This window comes from Rhipicephalus microplus, chromosome 6 (assembly GCF_043290135.1).
Source record: "Rhipicephalus microplus isolate Deutch F79 chromosome 6, USDA_Rmic, whole genome shotgun sequence".
Classification (NCBI taxonomy): domain Eukaryota; kingdom Metazoa; phylum Arthropoda; class Arachnida; order Ixodida; family Ixodidae; genus Rhipicephalus; species Rhipicephalus microplus.
This window is the reverse complement of record NC_134705.1, coordinates 183,722,406-183,743,135: the sequence shown is the minus strand read 5'-3', so window position 1 is coordinate 183,743,135 and position 20,730 is coordinate 183,722,406. Positions and strand designations below refer to the sequence as shown.

General features: G+C 44.8%; 2 protein-coding genes across 2 annotated transcripts; one reads left to right on the top strand and one right to left on the bottom strand.

The window, feature by feature from the left end:
• Positions 1 to 130: 130 nt before the first annotated feature.
• LOC119167024 (protein dpy-30 homolog) lies at positions 131 to 4,015 on the top strand. The gene is made up of 4 exons (XM_037418431.2): positions 131 to 237; positions 535 to 623; positions 772 to 920; positions 3,400 to 4,015. Exons 1-4 carry the CDS (start codon positions 228 to 230, stop codon positions 3,491 to 3,493), a joined length of 342 nt encoding a protein of 113 aa, XP_037274328.1. The 5' UTR covers positions 131 to 227; the 3' UTR covers positions 3,494 to 4,015.
• Positions 4,016 to 20,372, bottom strand: Polr3F (RNA polymerase III subunit F). The gene is made up of 10 exons (XM_037418429.2): positions 20,182 to 20,372; positions 19,641 to 19,758; positions 18,560 to 18,627; positions 18,399 to 18,466; positions 17,703 to 17,815; positions 13,764 to 13,907; positions 12,533 to 12,643; positions 10,589 to 10,801; positions 6,451 to 6,556; positions 4,016 to 4,089 (listed from the first exon to the last, which is right to left on the bottom strand). Exons 1-10 carry the CDS (start codon positions 20,238 to 20,240, stop codon positions 4,082 to 4,084), a joined length of 1,008 nt encoding a protein of 335 aa, XP_037274326.2. The 5' UTR covers positions 20,241 to 20,372; the 3' UTR covers positions 4,016 to 4,081.
• Positions 20,373 to 20,730: the final 358 nt, after the last annotated feature.

Genomic DNA, 20,730 nt, shown 5'->3' with positions numbered 1-20,730 from the left:
AAAGAGTGAAGGTGACGTCAGCGAACAGGTGCTGCCTAGCGCCACGCCGCTCGTAGGTGACGGCCCTAGCGGCAGAAGGTATGAACTAGAACGTGGGCGCTGGAAGAGGTGCTCTCTGGGCAGGTCAGGAGTGTAGTAGGTCATGTTCTGATTCATTGTCTTATTGAAGCCAAGACGAGAACGCAAGACACGGCTTCCGGTACGCATGTTCCGTATGTTATTGGATCATGGCGGAAGGTGAGTTGCTGAACGCTCCGTTTGATTTCAGCAAATTTCGATTGAATTGGCTCGTTATCTGCTGATAATCGTTTGTCACGGGATCAAGCACTTAAATCGTACGCTCACAGTCGATGCGTTCCGTACCGCCTAGCTGCCTGATTGTCCGCGTTGTGAAAGAGTTGGGAGGGAATGGCCGACCGATGAGCACACCGATGCGCTTTCTTATATTGTTAACACTGCCGGTCGCTAGAGCCGCTTCATTTTTCAACCAGCTTGTCTGACAGACGCACTTTTGCATATCTTTTCTCGCTTCAGACCAGAGCAACGCTGCCAAGACCGAGGTGACCGACGAAGTCCGCGCTGCTACGGACACCGTCACTACCGGTGCAACGGAAAACAATCAGGTGAGAAAATTGCCTGCACGGCCATTGCAGGGAGGCGGTAGTCGTACGTGCATGCTTACGTTCGGTAACGAATGCCCCCTGTTTATGTTTGGGAGGGAAACCAGACACTTCTTGAAGAGTGTTTTTATTTTTCTTCGTTTTCTTTCAGGCGAGCGCCGACAAGGAGAACATCGGCGCCAGCTTACCCAAGAAGTCCAAAATGGACACCGACTTCCATTCCCTACCGACGAGGCAGTACTTGGACCAGACCGTCGTGCCTATTCTTCTCCAGGCGCTGTCGACGCTTGCCAAGGAGAGGTGAGCTCCGAGACAAGTTTTTTTTTTACGAAGTCGCACTCGCGCCGTTGAGTACGCGCTGTACACGAGCGAAGTCGTGTGAGTTCCCGTGTGCGGCCCACGCTCACTGGCTCTTTAAAGGGGGCTTGTTTTGTCGTGATGACCGCAAGATAGTTTACGCAACTTCCTGTCGGCCCGAGGAATCGCCGGATCCCCGGGCGTGGATAGAAAAAGCGACAGAGGAATGGGAGACGCCATCGGCGCAGGAAACTCCACACAACTAACGAAAAATAGAACGTAAAAAAAAAAAACGAGAAACGCCAACGCAGAAGAATGTCCGCAGAATTGAAGGCAGGAACGATGCGACGCGGCAGTCGCTACGCAGAACAATACAAACGTAGGCACGAAACGCCGAAGTAGTGTCGCAGCAGGAATGGAACATTGAGGCTGACAGAAGGGCGGCACAGGGTACTTGCTTTATCTCGTCGCCATTGTTGTGTTGTGTCTTGGCGGCGCCGGCACCAACAAAGGAAGAAGTGAGACGCTGGAAAGCCACCACGCAATGTGGCGCAGAGCGCTGAAAGGAACGTCCGCCTTCTCCGAGTGCTCGTCGCCTAATCTTTTATTTACACGTATATGCATTTGTGCAGCGCTCTCTGTGGGGCCAGAGAAACGGTTCCAAAACCGTAATTGAAACCCCGACACCACAGTGCACATGACTGAGCAACGCCTATCGCCATTTGCCGACACCTGTTACGGTGCTTGTGAACTTTATTGCGAAAAGAACACACTTTTGGGCTAGTTCTTTTGTTATGTTTAGTGAAGCCATAGCGCTGATAAGACAGGGACCACAGAAAGAGTACAGGACATGCGCCTGAAACCCGGTGTATTTTCATTTAAAAAAAAAAAATCCTATACCTACACACGGAATCGCGGAGCTCTAGCTACCACGCGGATGCTTTATATGAAGTTTCTCACGTTATGGAGCATTGTTATCTTATCTCGTCGTCAAGGTTTTTATCTTGCACAAGATGCAAGACCATTGATTTGAAAGTCTATTCGAATGAAGCTCATATGTGAGATGTGCCTCTGTGTTTGCAAGCATAACTGTTCTATATAAGCTGTGCAACTTTACAGAGCCTTCGCAAATGCAGTGAGCAGTAGTGCAATGAACTATCAGCACATAGATCCCTGGTTTTCAAAATATTGCGAGAACTAGCTTGTGCAGCATAAGCTAGTTCTAGCACCATTTTGGTTCTCGTTGCGTTTCTACACTATTTTGGTACATTTGTGCTGTGTGAAGCTAGTTCTAGCACCACTTAGTACTTCTCGTTTTGCTGTTTTACACTATCTGATACGTTCCTGTGCGAGTGCTCGCACCATTGGGTAATTTTGTTAACCATTTGGACAAATTGCAGCTCGCAAGACAGAGGTGATGAGAAATCTGCTAGAAAGAACTCCATTCTACATCAAATATTAACAGACCGGTCGCTATGATCCATAGACAGAAGCAGCTATGTCAGAGGGTTAAACAATAATGACTAGAGTGTGTGTGTGTAACAATCATGACTTTGCTAAAACCTGTTCGAAATCGCTGCTGAGGTCTATAGATAGTTTGCACGTGATGTCATGGACGGGAAACATTGCACCAACATGGTGGCTTCGATTATGTCAAGGCAGTACAATCATGCAACAACCTGCTTCAGTGTGATATCACTGGAAGGTGATTAGGCCTCTGTGCGTGAATAATGAAAGAACTGGCATGCGGTGCACCGATAACACTGATGTGACATTGCAGAGTTTGCGTCCTTTCCGTGTTGGTGAACCAATGCGACTGTTTAAGTGACGTCAGTGCAAGCCATCTATACTCGCTTACAAACTTGTAAAATATACCAGCTTTATCCATCACAGTTGCTGACCATCTCACCCAGAATTTGTATAGGTGCCCCTGTCCAATAGTGCTTACTCATCTTTAGATATCAAGTGCTTCTCTGGTGTTTTAGACATTTCATTGGCAAACAGCTGGTTTTAGATCGGGAAGTTTAACTTCTCGATAAATTTTGTCAGGGATTTTTACATCGCTTCTTAGCCAAATGTAATGTTTTAGGCAGCAATCGTGAGATCTTAGCTCTTAATATGCATGGTATTACATTAGCGGAAAACCAGCTGGTGTGTGAACGGTGTTCTGTTAGCTGAGCTGACATTTGAACAGCGAATCAGTTCCTTGTTGAGCCTTTCATGTCCCAGAGCTGTCGCGAGATCATAAATGGCAGTGTCACAAAAAGTCTGTTAATCCCTCTATGGATATGCAACACTTCCACTCCACTCATTTCATTTAACTCCACTTCTTTCATTTGACCAGCTAAAATAATTAGCGAAGCGTAGGCTTCTTTATAAGCCACTGGCTTCGCTCTTTCATTGCTGTCCACAATGTGTGGCCGGCCGAAATATCTTTGTCAAATTGTAATCTATTGTAATAAGTGGTGTATGTTCTTTGCAGGCCTCCCAACCCGATCGAATACCTGGCTAACTACCTGATGAAAAACAAGTCGCAGTTCGAGCATGGAAGTAATTCCGTGAACGTCCAGAACTGAAACAGAGTTGGGTTGGGGGAAAAGGGGGGGGGGGAGGCAGAGAGAGAATGTTGTGTATATTTTTTCCTGTGTCTTTATTTACAAAGCATGCGGACAATGATTCACATTTCTTTACTTCGCTGGAACCACAGTTTATTTTCTTTCCTTCACTTTTTGGAAGCATTTATTTTACACACTGTGGTAGCAGACAGTGCCCGATGCGAAGTCTGTGCTTTCAACCCAGCACGGAAGAATGGATTGAAACGTTCTAGGATATCTATTGTTATTAACAGGAGTTGAAACGTATGGTGCTTTTACCTGCGCAAAGCGCGTGGTTCGAGCGTGTGAGCAGGATCATAGTTTCTCAAGGAAAAGAAAATATAGGCGGCGGTGTCATCGCTGTCGAATGAGGCTTGTTTTTTTGGACGTCATGTTGACGTCCTCCTCATTTGGCACGACGAGTATGGGCAGATCGTGAAAGTTGCTGGGACTTGAGGAGTAATGCAAATGGAATATTGTCAATAAAAACAAGTTGAAACAAAATGTTTGCAGTTTCTTTATTTTACTTTTGGTTTTCCCGGCTGTACAAGGTGTATTTGCTGGCTCCTGTCAGAAAACTGGAAGAGAGGAGGACAAGTTTTTATTAACAAGCAAACAATATTCGTAATGGTCGAGCGTGGGTGCTAATGCAGGCAGATGCTTTGAATTTCTCAAGTCGTCTGAGCAGTGTTTAATGTTCAGTCACTTTCCTGAAATCTGCATTTACATCAGTTTCCAGAACGAAACATTGCCTCGTATCTGAGTGCTTTGCTGAAAGCGTCAAAAAACAACATTCGTTTACCGGCCACTACATAAGTCTCTCTCATCAGTGGCCACCTATGATGCTGTTCTCATACCATTTCCATTCTGGCATGATAAATGAAAGAGGTTTTTCTGAACAAAATTTCATTTTACCGCATAATCACTGCTGGCATGCGATGTTCGTACCTCGACGACGTCTCGGCAATGTTTCGGTTTTGTGTAGTACTGTATAGCATGATAGTTTGCAAAGAACAAATTGTGAGGCATTTTATTTCATGGAAGACTCAATGACTCCGCGCATGTACTAATGGGGCGCCGAAGTAGACAGCACCATATTGTCGGCAGACAGCTTGTTCAGCGCAGCCCAAGAAACACCATGGTCTTTAGAATTGCATATCTATGCATTGTCTAGTAAGAGAAAACACCACCAAACACTTACATATTGATGTGCTCCACATATGCGTAATATTTGCTTTTCTGATTGACAACGATCACAAGTACCAATGCAGCCACACGGTCAAGATTGTTGGGCATGCAGCAAGTGCTTAAACGTTTAGCTCTGTGGCTGAATCGTGCGACAGACAGGCCAAAACTGTTGTGTTCCGAGTGTCCAAAGAAAGAGTACCATCTTTAAAATAATACCAGTAATGCTAGTACGAAGTACTCCTTATTCGTAGCAAAAGCTGCTGTGTCATGACTGCCACAATGACGTTATTTCTCTCGGTCACGGCTATTTTGTCTCAACCATTGTTGAGACGAAATAACTTCTCTCAAGAACAGTCAATGTGTTTGCTGCAAAGTAATAGCTTTATTCGCCGTTCATATTTGTTAGATGACATAAGTGAGAATCGATTCAGCTGGCCATCTCAGGGGCAAAATGTCAGTGCATCTTTAGGTGGTCGGTAGTGCGTCATGTCACCTTTATACACTCAAGCATTGCAATTTCACAATCATCGAGCATTGATGATGTCAAGTTCGACTTTCTATGGTTTCTTTCTGGAGTGGAAAAGGAGGGGGAAACGTTCTATGCATCAACTATCTCAACTACTGCGCAACCAATGTAGGCACAGCCTGAAGGTATAGGTGCACTGCTTACAGGGCAGACTGACACCAAATTCTACCACGATTTGGTGTTCCACACTCGCCACAGTGGCAACGGGTAGCGCTGACTGATGACTGATGACTTTTAAATGCACATAGTCGCCCCATAATGTGCATGGAGGGATGACCGCAACCTTAGCTCAGTGGTAGAGAATCTGACCCCTTATTCAAAGGCTGCAGCTTCAGTCCCTGCCGGTGATCTTTTATGTTCACTTTTCCTTCTCTACATTCACATTACAGTTACTTTGAATAAAATTCCTTAAACTTCCTTTGGTAACATTGTCTTAGTTCTCATTGTGTCTAACAAAGAAAACAAGTCCTCTTTCTTACAGCAATGTTGGCGTTTTAGTGGGTAGTACGCTAATGCAGAGGGAAACTTTCATGCTTGATTGGTATTGCAGGGCCACTAGAAAGACTACCTGAATCTACAGCAGCTTCTTGTGTTAGTCTTGATGGTGTGCCCAACACAGAGTCAGCTGCATTACCTTTCTGAACTATTTTTCCATAACGAGGGGAACGATCAATAGAATGAGACCAACATGCCGTCACTCCAGGGCCATCTTCTAGTAACAGAATCCAATGTTTCTCTATGAGGCAAGGAGTTCTTTAAACAATGCCGTGAGAAATGCCTCGAATGTCAGGCCCATCTGGTCTCTGTTATACACAAATCAAGACCATGGGGTAAAGACGAGAAATTCGAAAGCGGGAGGAGAGATGAAGCGGACGTTTGAGAAGTGGGCTTGTGTTTTTCAAGCCGCGAAAAGACTAGTTCGCTTGTCAAAGCATTCCTTGCAAGCTTACATCTTCCTCTTCTCGCCCTTTCTTTTGGATACCATGGGGCAAAGTCATTTACAAACTAAAACATGCAAATGAGCAATCGATTACAGCAATGTAGTTGGTCAGTCAGCTGAAAAGAACTTGCTAATATTTGGGACTTGTGTTCTACATTGGTAAAGCCAGGGAATAAAGCTATCATGTAACAACCGGGAACGAATGAATGAATACATGAGACGCAATGAGTTTATAGACGCTGGCACCACGTGATTTTTCACTAGATAGACTCCAGGCGTACTTACCATCCTCAAACGTCCCGTTTTCATCAAAGCCTTCGGAGAGCCACTTCTTGAAGTACTGGCACGTAGATGGGGACACAGCACCTCCCTCGTAACAGTTGTGGATCACCTGAAAGAAAAGAAATGCAAATGGTAACTGTCAAGACCAAATCAACCGGTGTCGACTTCCAACAATGAACAATCGCTTTCCTCGTTCCTTGCTGGCACAGCAATTGCTAACTGGGGTTTGACGACCCAAAACCATGATACAATTGTGAGGGTTGCCATAGAGGAGGACTCCAGAAATTTCGACCATCTGGTGTTGACCCAGTTACTCAATCGTACCAGTTGAGAAACTGCGTTCCAAAAGCCAGACACGCAATTGGCCGATTTTGCGGAAATCGGCAGACTGTTGCGCCATGTGGCAAACCACGAAGTAATGAGCTTAATAGTTGGTGTGCTGATCAACAGGTGGCACAACAATCTGAACACTCCCGACATCTCAGCCCACGGCATGTCCGGAGTTCGATACATGGAACCCACGGGGAGTTTCGCAACTCGTATGTTTCAACAACTTTGGCGTTCACGTGCACAGACATTGCACAGTACATGGGCCTATTCGCGTCACCCCGCTGCGGTGGTCTAGTGGCTAAGGTACGCGGCTGCTGACCCGCAGGTCGTGGGTTCAAATCCCGGCTGCGGCGGCTGCATTTCCGATGGAGGCAGAAATGTTGTAGGCCCGTGTGCTCAGATTTGGGTGCACGTTAAAGAACCCCAGGTGGTCGAAATTTCCGGAGCCCTCCACTACGGTGTCTCTCATCATACAGTGGTTTTGGGACGTTAAACCCCACATATCAATCAATCTGCTATTCGCGACAAGTAAGTGCTGGCCACCTAGCGGCCGCACCTGGAAACGGCGCTAACAGAGTCAACCTAGTTACTATTGACCTCGTTGAACGCGTTGTGAAGCGGCCGCATAGTTCATTTATTTTCGCTATGCCGCACGCGCAAGCCTCCCCCCCCAAAAGAAAGCGATGTCCACAGACCATTGAAGTAACTAACACCGCAATACGTGGCATCGCGGCGGAAAGATGCACCGTATTATTCTACCACTTCTCGAAGGATGCAGACGACACGCGACGGAGAACGGTACAAATCGCAAATTTGCACATTGGAAAGAAGTTGACGTACTATACGGTAGTTTGTTCTAATCAATTTGCTCATGACAACTTAACTCTCCTCGATGAGTACACGATTACTTAGCATGTGTGCATTCTTGATCAGTGCACCATTACTTAGCGTGCGTGCATTGTTATTAATATTAGGGCCTAAAGTGCGGAGTACAGTTTCGTTTTATGATCAAGCATTTCATAAAATTTGTTGCATTACGTGTGTAACTGCATTTTTCGCATGTGCTTGTTTTCTGAGCAAGCCGTAGTGCTACCCGTATTCAAACTAAGCTGCTGTAATCCTTCTCCCGCAGAAGATTTTTTTTTTTTATTTCAAATGTGTGCATGTACACGCCCACAAACACTCGCGCGAGGGTTCCTTCATTTTTTCTTCAAGTCCTGGTTTCGCCCGTTACACTGTTAGTAATTCTCAGCGAAAATCCATACTTGCAGTGTTCAACAAGCTTCAGGACTGCAGTAGATCATTTCGTTAGGATTACGTGCACTACGCGAACATTACAGATTATCCTGGAACCTACGTGGGCGCTAGCTATAACGCTGGAATATTCGTCGGCACATGTGTAAGTGCCGACGTGCTTCACCGCTTGTGAGTTGATCGATGGCCGTTGCTCTGTTCGCCGCTATCAGTGCCAGTGTATATCGCTGTAATCCGACTTTCCGTTCACTGGCCACAAGTTCAGCCAAATAAACAGTTTCATCTTCGACCGCCAGTCTGCTCCCTTCGTCGACGTCACGACCGCGTGACATGTCCGTGCATCTGGAGCGTGTGTAATGTGCGTGCATATATTTGCTTTGAATATCAAGCACTGCCAACACGAACAAACGAGTGTTCAGAAGCGCACAACCTTATTGATTAGAAATTTCGTAATATGATCGTTCATTAAAAGAAAGGAGCACTCTTATTACAATCAAAACTACGATATGCCTTATTTCAAGATACACTGGCCCAGACATGGCTCTGTTCTATAATCAAGTAAACAGCATGTGTATTTAGCTTTTGACGGGACAACAGAACTCAACGTGATACACGCAATCGGCAGCATGAGTCGCAGCGTAGTTGCCGTGAAAACTGTGGAGCCCTTGTCTGTGGCAGTATAACAATGCAGCGCAAAAATGCCGCGTTGATGCTGTTAAGCACAGCCATCTTTGTTTCTCAACCAGTGTTACCAGCACACAAAGCGTTTTCCGGAATTTCGAATTCTGCCTCCACTGTGATACGACCAACGTGGCCAGGATCAAACCTGCAACTTTCAGGTCAGTAGCAGAGAAGCAGGGTACTGAGTACTGACTACTCTGCAGGGTACTGGGTACCGACAGCAATCTCTTCCAGGTCGTGGAGCTGTTAAATGTTAAACGTCTCGGTCAATAGCCTTCAAATGTAGTGCATAAGTAGACAACACACACATCCAACGCAACTGGTTTCACCAAAGTACACCAAAACCTCATTATGACGAGGTTGGTTTTTACATGAAAATAAGTTTGTTATATCAGAGAATTCGTTATAAGGGTATATTTATAACAATATATGGCAAGACTATGCTTCACTTACTTCACTATGACCGATGTTTCCTTATATCCGGGATCGTTATATCGAGAGTACTTCAGCTTGGCTGGTGTGTGCATCTTTTATGTATGTTCTAGAGCAGTGGTTCTCAGCTATGAATGTGTCGGGGGGGGGGGGGGGGGGCTTCTGGACTGATGGAAGTGATAAGGGACCCCTTGCTGCAGAGGGGGGGAGGGGGGTACGTAGGTAAATGACGCAACTGGAGCGTGAAGCAGGTGTCTTTTATTGCTACCAAAGACATCAAACAAACGAGCCTCATCACTTCATTTTGGACAGTTTATCAATACGTAGCACAGTTGCACTTAAACAGAGTTGCATTTCCACAGGCACATTCAACCTGTTTCAGCATTCACTCTGAGTCGGGACCAGGCTAAACTCCAAGAGGTGTAAAAAAAAAAAGCGGTTGAGAGTTTTGCAGATCATAGAGGTGGCTTCGCGGACCCCCATTTGAGAACCACTGTTCTAGAGGAGTCACTTCTGACAGGCGATAATATATAGCATTATTTTTTTTTCCAAGTTTTGTCTAAAATGTGCACTCTTGAGAGTCTCGTGTTACACATATGTTCATAAAAAGGGCACGAAGGGGCAGTTTGCGATGAATAAATTCCTAAACAGGGCTCCTGTGCTTAAGCACGCAATTCCTGTTTACGAATTTTCATCTGGAACTCTCACATCGCCAGTCTCTGCGCAAGTGCTGCTAGAGCACCGTCGTCTTTCGGCGACTCACAAGGCAGTCACATCCCTCTCGAACTTTCCAAGAACCATTGGGCCTAGGTGAACACCTTTGACTTTTGCATGGTAACACAGCTGCATATGCGTCAGCCCATGCAATAAAAATTTTCTCCTCTCTTTCCTTTTTCTACTCTTTCAATTTTATAATCCCTTTTCCCACTCCCCCAGTGTAGGGTAGCCAACCGGGCATGTGCCTGGTTAACCTCCCTGTCTTCTTGTTTTTTCCTTCCTGACATCGCTGCTCAGCCAGACACAATGTTTTAGATGGTTAAGGTGCACCGTACCGTCCCCTCTTTGTATTAGGGGCGTTGGCCAAAAAAAAGTACTGACAGTTCGAGCGGAAACCAGCTAGCAATATGACTATCTTTCACAGGTAAGTGAAGGGCATGCAGGGTGCAGTTCTATAGGTGGACCCGACGCTTTTTTTCTGAGGTTTTAAATGAGACTAATCAGTCGCAAGGTGACAAGAAACGCAGTGCCAACACTTGTCAAACGTCATTCACTCCGCTATCTTGTATTACGTCATAGGCAAGCCGCCTATATACCCTTAATGGTTTGCAAAATACAGCAGTTCTGCGTTGGTTCCCGGCCTGGCTCCGTCAGACTGGTTTAGATCTGGCCAAAGCAAAGTTTCATTTCACACCTTCAAAGAGGAAGCAGCTACAATATGTCTCACCGGACACGTCCCACAGGGAATGCGCATCAGCCCCGTGCTGTCAATGAGCGGCTCAACAGCCCGGTAGAGGTTCACCAGATCTTCACCGGAAGAGGCGCTCCTCGACGAGCTTGAAAATCCCCCGCCAGAGCCACAGACGACCGTCTTCTCCACCTTCCCGTCGTAGATCAGCGTGCTGAGGATCATCTCAATGTCTTCCACACTAAGCTGGACCTAACAAACAAATGGCAATCGTAATGCATTTTACGTACAATTCTTTAGAACAATTCCACAAGAACATACTTTTGTTCAGTTTCATTTGTTTTTAGTCATCCATTCAGTCAAGAACTGGCTATATTGAAGGAGTAGGAGCATCTACGAGGGGGGGGGGGGGGGGCGAGTCCCCCCCCCCCCCAACATTTCCTCTTTGCACTGCTTTCTCATCGTAAAGGCCTAAGGAGAAGGGGAAGGTGAGATGAGGTGGGCACTGTAGTAAAACAACTCCCCCACCTCTCTAATGAACAACTGCACGCATAATTATTGGGAGCATAGTTTTTTGTGAGACAGGTTAACTTGTTTTATATTGTTTTATATGCAGTGCCTGCAAGAATTGAAGATTTTCCCAGTTTTGCGTGCAAGTAAGAGAAGCTCATCTTGTTAGTGCTGGCTGGTGAATGATTTCTGAGTAAACTAAGTGACTCGCATGGCGCACCACTACAACACATTGGAGTCATGCTGCACTCCTAAGATCACGCCTGACGTGCTAGCTTACGATATGAAATGAGTGGCACTATTCAAGACAACTCCCAGTAATGCCACCTTACGCAGAATTAACAGAGGCATACCGACTGCACTTGGGTCAGTATTACCAGCCCTGCTTGATGAAACATGCTACAATCTATAATCTCTTAGAATCACTAGAAAAACACTTAGAATTGAAAAAATGCAGACGCCATGTCAAGCAGACAATTCACGGACAACTACTTATACCGCCGTCTCACATGCGGTTTCGATACACATTAAGGCCAACCTTCTCCGTATTTTTCAAGCCTGGTTGAAGCTCAGGAGCATAGGAAGCAGAGTATTCTGGAGAGCAGCATTCACTTCAAGCACGCTCTACGGGTAACCGTACGCCAGCTACATTTTGCATTTGCGTTTCCCCCCGTTCTTGCATCTTTCTTAACTAGCCCTTTTAGCTGGTTCGTCGCTTTTTTGGCTTTCTGCTTTAATAATTCTATCAATGTGTAACAAGTCTTGTCTTAAAGGACCGACCCCTTCTTTCCACCCAGTGAAACCTCAACAACAACCGCCAGCATCGAATTTGTGTTGTACTGCATGCCTGTAACTTGTGAAGTTTCCCAGACTGGAACGCTTCACTCTGACGACGGCTGCACATTCACGGATGTCTTTCTGTCGTGCAGCAATCTGTGGAGATAGTAATACGACTTGTGCAGCTGTTCCTGATTTTAACGCCCCACTTCAAAACTACTTCAGAAAAAGACCACGCAGTAGAAGCGTCATATCATGTCAGGTTAGTATCTACAATATAAATGTCACATGGAAGAAGCAGGCATCATACCATGTGATTTGCACAACAGGCGAGTAGTTCAAAGCCGCCCGCTCACTGCAAAGTGCGCCCGTCTTGTGCACAGGAAGATTGGGCAAATGTCGCCTTATGGTCACATGGTGGGCTTTTCAAAGCGTACATTTAGCGTCACAAAGCACACCTGACGGTATTTCTATGAATGTGTGCATGAAATGCAACATTCTATGCTCTGTAGCGAGTTGGTACCCTAGGAGAGCTTACAATGGGCTTTTTGGGGCTTTTTCATTACTTCATGTGGTGAGTGTGCTGTGTGTTCCGTACTGGAAATTCCTTAGAGTGTATTCCTAACTACACTGAGTTCCAAGCAGTCAGCAGAGAACAGGCACCGAGCGTGAAGGTGGCCCACACGAGACTCTTACCTTACTGATGCCGAGTTTCTTGATAAATTCCCAGACCTCCTTTGAGGAGGCGAAGGAGGCGTTCTTCTCCAACAGTGGGTCTCCCGCCGACGTCTCCTTGGCAACCGTGAGCTGAAAGGCCATTGGTCAATGAACAGCGTGACTAGCAACTTTCGTTATTTGATCTAACAGTGCTAGATTTTCTAACCTTATTTAAAAAAAATGTTGCACACTACTAAAGGATTCAAATGTGACATCGACTTTTTTAGTATAACAAACAACCGGTATGCGCAATCGTTTGAGATAACCACGTCGTGTCACGACTAACCTAGTCTGCAAAAATAATTCTGGCTCTGACCCCCCGTCACTCCGGACAAAATTATGCTGATACGAACAGAACTGAAGATGCTGGAAATGAAAGTATGTGCATTAAACCACCCTAAATTTTTTAGTTACGATACATGAGTAATTTACAGATAGTGACACTGTACCCATTTTTATTAGGCTTGTGCGAATATTCAAATGTCTCGAATATTCTATCAAATATACCTGTTTTCAAAATCCGTTGAAAATTTCCAAGCATTCGAAATGAACAAATACATGTACATTCATCTGCATGTAACTCCTGTAAGTGTGGTTTCACTGCAGTGTAGGACTAATAAGCCATGAAAACACCTACTTAAGAGTACATTAATCTGCATGTGACCCACCGTTAGGCAGTTTCACTGCAATGAAGAAATGCTAAGTCGTGGAAATACGTATTCAGAAAAAAATCCGTACTGCCGCGAAGTCCCACTTCAAGCTTAAATGAAAATATTACCCTCACATCGATCCTTCATTTTTTAAGTTTAGAAGCTTGTTATACTGGCTTATATGCCCTAAGTTTAATAAATTTTAAAATGTAATTTATTTTACGCATTATCACTTCCATTCTACTGAAAGTAAAATCCTGTTACTATTCAAAATTGTTTCCACTTCCTTTCAACTAAGAAGAATGGCATTTGCACAGCGCTTGTTTCAATTCTTGAAAAACACTGAGCACGTTAGTTGGAGCATAACAAATATGCCTATTGTTTCTTTATAAGACGAGACATACTTTTCGAGCTCAATTCGAAATTATTCGACCAAACCCACTATTCGCTTCAAACCTAGAATTCACTATTCAGGCAAGCCAATTTTTTTTATGAATACCAACTTAGCGGGCTTGTCTGATAAGTTGACACTCTTCTCGTAGATCGTCATAACAAACTACCTTCTTTACAAGGAACCTGTAGCACTGTTGGTTGAGGACTTCCACAAACTCGGACTCAAACTCTTGCTCGCTATACCACGCACCGCCTGTCACCGAGCGATCAGGTTCAAGGTTGAACAGCATGTAGACTTTCTTCTTGGATGCCTGCAAAAAAGACAAAAAATTACACAATATCAATCACAGCTCAAGATTGGATCAATTTGTTTGAATGAAACAAAGGCAGTTCAGGCTGGCAATATATTCTGTAGATCCATCACCAATAATTTAGAGAAACTGCCCGATAAACACTCGAAACACAATTTATACTTCATTAAATTTCCCACAAGAACCTCAGTTGCCCCGAGTCAGTGCATTTCAGAGTACGCCTTTTTGTTTTTGGGTGTGTTCTCTTAGAGCACAATGTTTTTGAAGCTTTCTGGGTTACGTCATTTTGTGTTGTCAATTTTAAAAAATTTATTTTGACCGATGCTGTTAGCTTGAAGGTCACTAGAACACTAGAAAATACGATAAGTCTGATAAAACATAGCGGTACAGATACATGATTAGGCTCTGAAGGATGCTTTAAACGTAAGTACATTTTAAGATATGCACATAGCAACTTCTCAAACATCATTTTAAGAGGCCTGTGGCTGATCTATAGTGCTATTTTACAGTGAAAGCTGTCATGAGATCACAACAGGGGCCAATTCTGGTGCCTTAGTTGTCCACCGCCAGCATCCATAACCACTATCGTGCACAATTCAAACTAAATAAATTTAAAAATACCGGGGACAGAATGGGAATCGAACCAGGGCCCTCTGCATGGCGACCCAGTACTCCACCACTGAGATACACTGGTGCTTAAGGCTCCCTTGCAAACTAGCTTCATGTTGATTGATTGATATGTGGGGTTTAACATCCCAAAACCACCATATGATGATTAGAGACGCCATAGTGGAGGGCTCCGGAAATTTTGACCACCTGGGGTTCTTTAACGTGCACCCAAATCTGAGCACGCGGGCCTACAACATTTCCGCCTCCATCGGAAATGCAGCCACCGCAGCCGGGACTCGATCCCGCGACCTGCGGGAGGCTTCATGTTGGGTAAGAAATCGCATCAACGTGTGATTAGGTGTTTCAGAACAGTAGAGTAACAACCAGGCATCAAACAATGCAAATGCCCTAACGAATGGGTCATCGAATGCTCCAACCCATTACGAAAGTCTCAGGCAAACTTCTTCAACGTCGACAGCCACCGCATGAACGCACAATTCCTTTAATAGTGTGTAGCGGGTAAGAGAATGATGACTTGTGGCACAGCGAATACTTCTCCACAACACAAAATATATGATGATTTGTGGCCTAGTGGGTACCGTGCTAGTGCACTTGTACTATATGCCCCAAAAAGCTCTAGTTGGCCCTCTGCTCTTTTTGATTTTTGTGAACGACATCACTGATAACATTGGTTTTTTTGTTACGCATCTTTTCAGATGACAGTGTGGTGTACAGAGTAATTCATGACAAAAGTGATTGCGCAATTTTACAGGATGATATAGATCGGATTTCACAGTGGTGCATAGATTGGCATGGGACAGTGAATGTTAAAAAACAGTACATATGCGTTTTTCTAAAGAAAAAACGACTCGCTCGCTGGATTCCGTGCCGACCCGTTGTGCCCTCTCGATCTCCGACAACAGCGCAGCTCTGGCCGACTGGGTTGGTCCTTAGCCACCTCCTGCCGCCGGTCCCCTACCACGCCGACAGCGCAGCTCAGGCCGACTGGATTAGCCCTACGCCATCTCCTGTCGCCGACAAGAGCTCTCGCCAGTGGTGCCCCGTCCTCGGGCTCCTGTAACCGTGTTTCATTTTTCCTATCTCCTCTTTACTTCCATCGTCGCTCACTGTCCCTGCGCATCTCTCTCACTCTCTCTATACCTTTAATCCTATTCTTTTATTCCTTCCTTACCCACATCCCTTGTGAGCTACTGTTGAGGTGTCGTACCAGATGCAGACAGTTACAGGGCTCACTTCTTTCTTCTTTTTCCCTTTTATAACCTCAATCTCTGTAAAGAAAAACCTCAAGAATTTTAGACTAATTTTAATATTAATGGGACACAACTATTGTCCGTGTGTGAATTTAAATATTTGGGAGTGTTCTTTACCACCGATTTATCATGGACACGACACACTGACTACGTTATTGGCAAAGCATCTCGGTTGCTAGGGTACCTGAAAAGGAACGCGAAACAATTTCCAGTCAAAGCATGGGCTCTACTATATCTTTCCACTGTGCGATCAGTACTTGAGTACCCCAGAAGGGTTTGGGACCCATGGACACAAATCCGCAGAGACAAGCTGGAAAGAATTCATAGTAGGGCCGTGCTGTTTGTTTTTAAAAATTACTCAAGGCAAGTGAGTGTATCTGATGCAAGATATTTAATTGGATGGGGCAGTCTTCAAAAAAGACGCTGCACTCAAAAATTAAAATTATTCCACGATATTTACCATTCCCTAACTGGGATTGGCTGCACGAAATATTTACATGACCTGGACCACGTGTCGAAGAGATTAGACCACGACTTAAATGTAAAAGAAATATCCTTTAAAAGTGACATGTACAGCAAGTCCTTTCTCCCCAATTCAATTAGAATCTGAAATCGGTTACCAGCTCACATTGTTAGCATAAATACAAATGCAGCATTTGACCAGGCGCTACGTGATGCCATTGTACAGACATTATAGTGATGCACTATTATAGTTATGATCATGTTTCCGTGTTTTCTCCATGTAACCCCTGCTTAGTATTATTCACGTCATGCCCTCCCCCCTCCTGTAATGCCTATGAAGGTGCTGTGGGTATTTGATAGATAAATAAATAAATAATATAGAAGGCCACACTCTCAACTTTCGCGGCGACTGCGCTGGATGTTAGCGCAAGCCTGGCGGTTTTTCGTATTGGGCCAAACTCTAGCCAGAAAGGCTATAGGTCCAAAAAGTACTGCATGCATTTTCTTTTCGCATGGTGCAATCGATTGATTTCAGACACCCCGCATAGCAATTTCTCTAATGTCAACCACTGTAGCATTCAGTGGGAAGCATATCCAATCAATCATGGCAACAACAAAGATTTAGGAACCAGCAATGGTTTCTCTAGTCGACCCAGGCCACCAATACTACAGTTGGGTACAACAATAAAGGTCCGCCGGCATTTCTTTCTCAAAGGCAGATTCACACAAACTTGCACCAATGGGCATGCATGCTTGATTGATGCCGTGAGCCGGGCGGCCGGTAAGCCCACCTTTGCAGTGTGCACGAGCAGGACAAGTTCAATTACCTTTCGTGAGTGTATTTAAGTGTGAGCATTGTGCACAGTATTCAACTGCACTCTCATTTTCCAGGACCACCTGCGCAACACACACACACATTCTAACAGGGCTTTGGTTTTGGTACTTCATTTTTCCGCGAGTACAGCATCTTTAGATAGGGGGTGGTAAAACACAATATCAATCTTAACATTTCTTTTTCCTTTTTTTCTTAAGTCAGAATGTTTTGTTACTGGTGTTAATGTTGACATTATTACTATACTTTCTTCACTCATTACTGATTGTATAACATCCCATTTTGATTAGGATGCCGATATTTTATGAGCATGCATTCAAAATGTTGCCTTTTTTTATTCTTCTTGTTTTAATCTCAACTGACCACATCTTGGCTGAAATGTTGAAAGCTGAATGGCCCAGCAACACCTTTAACACACTGTGTCGCTCTGTTCTGCCCATACACCTGCGCCGCTCTCAGTGGAGAGTGGCTGAGAGCAGCAAATTTCTTTAGTCACGAAGCCCATCGGTCGCCCTACCTCGATCATTTTGTCAGGGTCTCTCCGGACTTCGCAAGTTCTGTCCAACTGTCATTATGGTGCCAGCAGGCGAGAAAAACGTGCGACAACAGACGAACACTCACCGAGACAGACTTCACGGCCTTGATCAATTTCTTGCTCTCTAAGTTCTTGAGAATCTTGTTCAGAGCAGTCAATACGAGACCACTTTTGATACGGATGTCACGTATCCAAATGCCTGCACAACAACAGGGGAAGTCAACTACTGAAGTGACATGAATATTAGCATTCTTGTCTTTTTTTTTCTTTACATGCCGAAACCGCAATATGTTTACGAGCTATGCCATAGCGGAAAACATGATTAATCCATGAAGTATTGATAAAGTATGAGGTACAGTACAAAGTGATTCATCTGCGAAATAAACACGTGCTTTTGAGTTTAGTCTTGAATGCAGCCACGAACCAATAATCTGTGGTCGTGCTTAGAAGAAGCGGGATTGATTGATTGATATGTGGGGTTTAACGTCGCTAAACCACCATATGATTATGAGAGACGCCGTAGTGGAGGGCTCCGGAAATTTCGACCACCTGGGATTCTTTAACGTGCGCCTAAATCTGAGCACACGGGCCTACAACATTTCCGCCTCCATCAGAAATGCAGCCGCCGCGACTTGCGGGTCAGCAGCCGCGTACCTTAGCCACTATACCACCACGGTAAGGCGAAACAAGCGGGGTGTCGCATGCCATTAATGCATGCAAGAGGTGGTGTGAATTGCATAATCATCTCAACGAGTTACATTGCAACTTTTTAATTTGTTCACCTTTGTTCCCGGCTTCTTCGACAATCTTGTACACGACTTTTTCTTCTCTGTCAGAGCCCTTGCACTTGCTGAAAAATCACGAAACAGAAAAGTTTGGCTACGTACCTTTTCATTTTTTTTTACATGCAGCTAAAGTTTCAAACAGAAGCATCAGTACTTACCTGTCGGCTTCGGTGTTCTTTAAACGGTACAGCAGTTGGTTCTTCTGCTTGAGAATCTCAAGCTTTCCCTGTAAAAAACAACGCTTCACATCTTAAACAGGACATTTAAAGAGATATAGGCAATGTTATACATTATCAGAGGGTCTTGCGCATAAACTGCTCTTGCACTTTGACTTCAACCGAAACCACTGCCATGGACGGCTAGGAGTCGGTCTGGCACCCTAAAGCTAAACAACACCTAAATCTAAGCTACCACGACTTCTATTACGAAGCGTATTACTTGTGTATCACGCACAGTTTAAACTAAATAATTTTAAAAATGCTTACACACTGGTCTCACAAGTTTTTCTTTTGTTTTTGTTTCTACTTTTCGCTATGGACTTTATTTGTAAGCCTGTTTTTTCAATATTTGCATGCCACTACTAATCACTCTTACTTTGCACTTTCGTCGCAATTACTTGCTGTTGCCAGTGTATCACAATTTGTGTAAACATTGTATTCAACTATTGTATATGCCATTCTGCCATGATAAATTGGGTATTGGCAGTATTTACAAGTAAATAAATACCGAACAAGTCAACTTATGACCAGTGATGAACAATCGCATTTTCGTTTTGAGCTCTCATCAAATAAACAATCAAAATCTGTGCTTCGTACGCTTTAAAAACAAAACACCTGAAGTTTTACGTGGTAAAACCACTTTATGATCATGAGGGGGTAGGCTCCAGAAATGTCGATCATTTGGTGTACTTTTAACGCGCACTAGCACAGCAGTCGGGCTGTATTGTCTCCCTGTAGAATCCGCTACGTTTCTATTTCACAGTACACGGGCATTTAGCACTTTGGCTACACCGCAATGCAACCGTCGCGGCCAGTGTCGAAGCCGCGACTTTTGGGACCAGCCGAGTACAGTGACCGTCGTACAACCAAGGCCAGATTTTCCACCAAGTTTTCGTGTACGTGCACTTGTATAACTTGATTTCCATTCTTTCTTTCTTTGTTAGAATTCGAATTCACGACGTCATCCGCACCCCCGCAACAGTTACAGCGTGGCCACTATGGGTAATAATCAACTAATTACCTGGGAAAGCAAGCTGTTGAAAGCGGCCACCCGGGCGCTGGGATCGACGGTGGGCAAGTGCATTTGTACGATCTTGTCCGTGATGCCGGCCGGGTTGGCAGTGCAGAGCTCGACGATCCTGAAATTGATACTCTTTTTTTTTTACAAAACCACCAAACGTGAATCCAGCAGCGCCACGACCAGGACGATAGTTATGGCGCGAGAACAAAACGACGACACAGAGACAAGAAGAACACGAAGGACTCTGTCTCTGTGTCGTCGTTTTGTTCTCGCGCTATAACTATCGCCATGCCATAGCAACTGGCCCGAGTTGCCACACTTCTAAGCAGCGAGCAGGGCAGGGAACTGGTACACACGTTGGTTTTACACGAACACGCACGGCATGTTTCATCCGTAATGCCACACCAAACAAGCCCGAACTCTCGACATTGAAAACCACAAAACTAGAGCTCGTAGCCAACGGTCCGAGTGCGACCGGTAAGAAATAAAACGAAGGACTAAGCAGACGCTGTCAGATGTCGGCGACAGCATGCATGCTCACTTTTGCTCAATCTCCGACGCGTCGAGCTTCTCGACTTTGACGGTGACGGTCTCTGCCATCTTCCTTTTTGGGGACTTCAAGAGGTAGTTAAGGCACGCGTTCGGCGAAGATGGTACGGGCGCATGTGCTTCTGCTGTTGATATTCCTCAGCTGGTAATCGCATAGCAGCCGCGCCGATGCACCGGCGAACGTACTGAACTAGCCACGCCATAGTTGTGGTACTGAGAGTAAACAATACTGCTTCACTACTTTGTAGAACTTACGTCGCTTTAACAAAACCTTTTTGTTATTTTTATAATAAAAAACTATTTTATTTTAAATTGTTACCGCAATGTTGGGTGGCAACAAAACACAGGCATCTTTACAGTCTTTATTTATGTTAATCTTGGAGGCTAAAACGGCGCTACAGTCTGCAGCGTGAACTATTAAATGCGTGAACTAAAAATGTCTCTTTCATTGCAGGTACCACGGAGGAAGGAAAAAGGTAAGGAGAGGGCATGCCCAGCCGGCGCAGGGCGTAAAAAATGTGGCGGAAATGACATCATGGCG

What these genes read in the sequence shown, in the direction of transcription:
- LOC119167024 (XM_037418431.2), top strand. An exon ending in GTGCAACGGAAAACAATCAG is followed by an intron (nt 624 to 771) that starts GTGAGAAAATTG and finishes GTTTTCTTTCAG; the next exon opens with GCGAGCGCCGACAAGGAGAA. An exon ending in TCGACGCTTGCCAAGGAGAG is followed by an intron (nt 921 to 3,399) that starts GTGAGCTCCGAG and finishes TGTTCTTTGCAG; the next exon opens with GCCTCCCAACCCGATCGAAT.
- Polr3F (XM_037418429.2), bottom strand. Translation starts at nt 20,240, where the DNA reads ATGGCAGAGACCGTCACCGTCAAAGTCGAGAAGCTCGACGCGTCGGAG. An exon ending in TCAACAGCTTGCTTTCCCAG is followed by an intron (nt 18,628 to 19,640) that starts GTAATTAGTTGA and finishes TGTTTTTTACAG; the next exon opens with GGAAAGCTTGAGATTCTCAA. An exon ending in ACAGGTTCCTTGTAAAGAAG is followed by an intron (nt 12,644 to 13,763) that starts GTAGTTTGTTAT and finishes ATGGCCTTTCAG; the next exon opens with CTCACGGTTGCCAAGGAGAC.